The 2,666-nt window shown below is 68.6% G+C and overlaps 1 protein-coding gene across 2 annotated transcripts; it reads right to left on the bottom strand.

Annotated features, from left to right (window-relative positions):
- Window positions 1–245: 245 nt before the first annotated feature.
- On the bottom strand, window positions 246–1,898 carry Smim38 (small integral membrane protein 38). 2 transcript variants are annotated; one of them, XM_042676425.1, is made up of 3 exons: window positions 1,856–1,898; window positions 1,434–1,498; window positions 246–942 (listed from the first exon to the last, which is right to left on the bottom strand). In XM_042676425.1, the coding sequence occupies exon 3, from the start codon at window positions 592–594 to the stop codon at window positions 430–432; it is 165 nt and encodes a 54-aa protein (XP_042532359.1). In that variant the 5' UTR covers window positions 595–942; window positions 1,434–1,498; window positions 1,856–1,898; the 3' UTR covers window positions 246–429. The 2 variants fall into 2 exon arrangements, with proteins under 2 accessions (XP_042532359.1, XP_042532361.1); XM_042676427.1 differs by lacking the exon at window positions 1,856–1,898 and having other exon boundaries at window positions 246–916; window positions 1,434–1,506.
- Between the last annotated feature and the right edge of the window lie 768 nt (window positions 1,899–2,666).

The raw sequence follows: 2,666 nt of genomic DNA, 5'->3' as shown, positions 1-2,666 counted from the left end.
CGCCACCAAGGACACCGCGGCGGGCTGGCTCTGGCCTGTGATGGGGTTCCCACCGCCCCCCCCCAGCTCACCCAGGCCTCTTCCTGCAGAGAAAGTCCCCAGGCACGACAGAGCCCAGGAAAGGGCCAGAGCCTGGGCCTCCTGGGAGCCTGGGAGCCGCCCCCCCCCAAGGGACAGCCTGGGGAATCCGGGCCCCCAAGCCCAGCCCCCCTCCGGTCTCGGCTCACAGAGGCTCGGGTGCTGCTACAGTTCAGGGGGCCAGTGGAGCCAGCACAAGGATGCTGGGGGTGCAGAGGACACCCCGGCTGGGCCCTCGGGGTCCAGGTGCGGCCAGGGTGCTCATTGTGACACCCACCACAGGACAGCAGCAGTCTCCTGCCACCCAAGAGGCCGCGCCGGGCACCAAGGCCTCCGGGAGGCCCGGTCCTCCTAGTCCTCCTTCTCCTCCTTGTGCGGGCGAGGCTGTGGCCGCGCCAGCCTTCGGTCGATGAGGGTGCCCAGGCAGGACCACAGCAGGAAGCGCACCAGCAGGATGACTACCAGCAGCACCATGAGGGGGTCGGGGCCTGAGCTGCCCCCCAGCCACGCGGCCATGCCCCCGCCCCAGCAGATGTGCCCAGAAGGCCCCGGCCTCTGCGTCCCAGCCTCCCCAGCTGGAGGCCCAGGGAGCCGCTCACCCAGAGCTGGGCGCGCTCTGGACTGACCACAATGCCAGCTTTGTGCAGGGGCCCGGGGGGGTGGGGGCCTTGGGGAGCCCAGCTTGCCGGCACTGACGTCACCGCCGCCCCCGGCCGTGGCAGCTGCCCGGCTCCCCAGTGCCGCCCGGCACAATCGGCTCTTTCTGTCCCCAATTAGCCGGTGCTTCAGGAGGCTGCACGGTTCCCGTCCCGGTGCTCACTGGGCCCAGCGGGGGACCCTGTGGGGACCCCAAGGGAGGGGGAGCTGAGCAGATGAAAGACAGCGGAGGGGACAGAAACCAGGGCCAGTCAGCAGAGCCGCAGGCCACCCAGGAGCGTGCTGCACCACAGCCCAGGGGCCAGGGGCTGGGGTGGGAGAGCCACAGCCACTCAGCCCCTAGAAGGCACAGGCAGGCCACCGGGGCCCAGACAGAGCCACGACCCTTCACGGGTGGGACATGGCTGCTGGGGCCCCCTCCATCCTCTCCTAGCCTCTACTGTCCCCTCCTGTCCCCCCCCACATTGCCTCCCGTCCCCTCCCGGCCTCTGCCCCTCCTCTGTCCTCCCCATTGCCTCCTGGCCCCTCCTGGCCCCCCATTCCCCTAGCCCCTCAGCCCCTCCTGTGCCCCGTTTCCTGGTGTTCCCTCCCGTCCCCTTCTGTCCCCTCCTGTCCCCCTCTAGTCCCCTCCCATCCCCCTCCTGTCCCCCCCCGTCCCCCCCACCCCTCCCATCCCCCAGGCCCTGAACCTGGCTCACCTCCACCCAGCAGCCAGCTCAGCGTCCGCGGCCTCAGTTCCTCTCGACAGTGTGGGGAGTCCTTGCTGTGGAGGATGATGGGAGACTGTCACCCCCGCTCCCCTGCACCCCACTATCACCCCCCAAAGCAGACCCCGCAGGACGCGCCTCTGCCTTTTCTGGCTTTGCTTGTGCATTTGTGCACACAACACCACTGCACACACACCAAGGGGCGGCTGGGCCCTCCCAGACAGGTGGCCCGGGTCCCACAGAGCGGGGTCCCCTGGGTCCCACAGAGCGGGGTCTCCGGGTCCCACAGAGCGGGTGCCCCGGGTCCCACAGAGCGGGGTCCCCTGGGTCCCACAGAGCGGGTGTCCCGGGCCCTCAGGGGCCTCGCCCAGAGCCACAGCCAGGCCAGGTTCAGTGCATCACGCCTCACCCACCGGCATCTGGGCCTGTTCCTCAGCTAGTTATGCTTGCGTCCGCTCCAGCATTTCTAGAAGGTTCCAGGTAAAGAAGGTCACAAAGGACTGACACCAGGACATGAGTGGCCGTGGCTGTGGTGGATTTCATAACCCAGCTGAGCAAGGCAAGGCTGAGGCTCAGGCACCGGCTGTCCACCCACATCCACCTGCAGGCCCTCCACCTGAGCCTGTCCACCCACGTCCACCTGCAGGCCCTCCACCTGGGCCTGTCCACCCACGTCCACCTGCAGGCCCTCCACCTGAGCCTGGATGCCCACGTCCACCTGCAGGCCCTCCACCTGGGCCTGTCCACCCATGTCCACCTGCAGGCCCTCCACCTGGGCCTGTCCACCCACGTCCACCGGCAGGCCCTCCACCTGGACCTGTCCACCCACGTCCACCTGCAGGCCCTCCACCTGGACCTGTCCACCCACGTCCACCTGCAGGCCCTCCACCTGGGCCTGTCCACCCACGTCCACCCTGCAGGCCTCCACCTGGGCCTGTCCACCCACGTCCACCCTGCAGGTCCTCCACCTGAAACATAAGAGAGAATTCAGATTCCAAGAACCCACCCCAGCCAGACATCAGACAGAATGTTCCCTTCGTAAAGGAAGCTTCCAGAAGGTGCAGGAAGTCTCCCAACTTCCTGGATCGCTCCTCAACGCAGGGTGGGGTCCCTGGGAGGGGCAGCCGTGCACCGTGGGAGGAGCCGCTCAGCGGGCGATGGGAGGCTCACTGAGAGGCCTGCCCAGGCGGGGGCCCGGCTGCCTGCAGGCACAGCCCACACCCC

This window comes from Dipodomys spectabilis, unplaced genomic scaffold (genome assembly GCF_019054845.1).
Source record: "Dipodomys spectabilis isolate Male_0828 unplaced genomic scaffold, ASM1905484v1 ptg000030l, whole genome shotgun sequence".
Classification (NCBI taxonomy): domain Eukaryota; kingdom Metazoa; phylum Chordata; class Mammalia; order Rodentia; family Heteromyidae; genus Dipodomys; species Dipodomys spectabilis.
The sequence above is the reverse complement of the archived record's forward strand: the minus strand, read 5'-3'. Positions and strand labels throughout refer to the sequence as shown.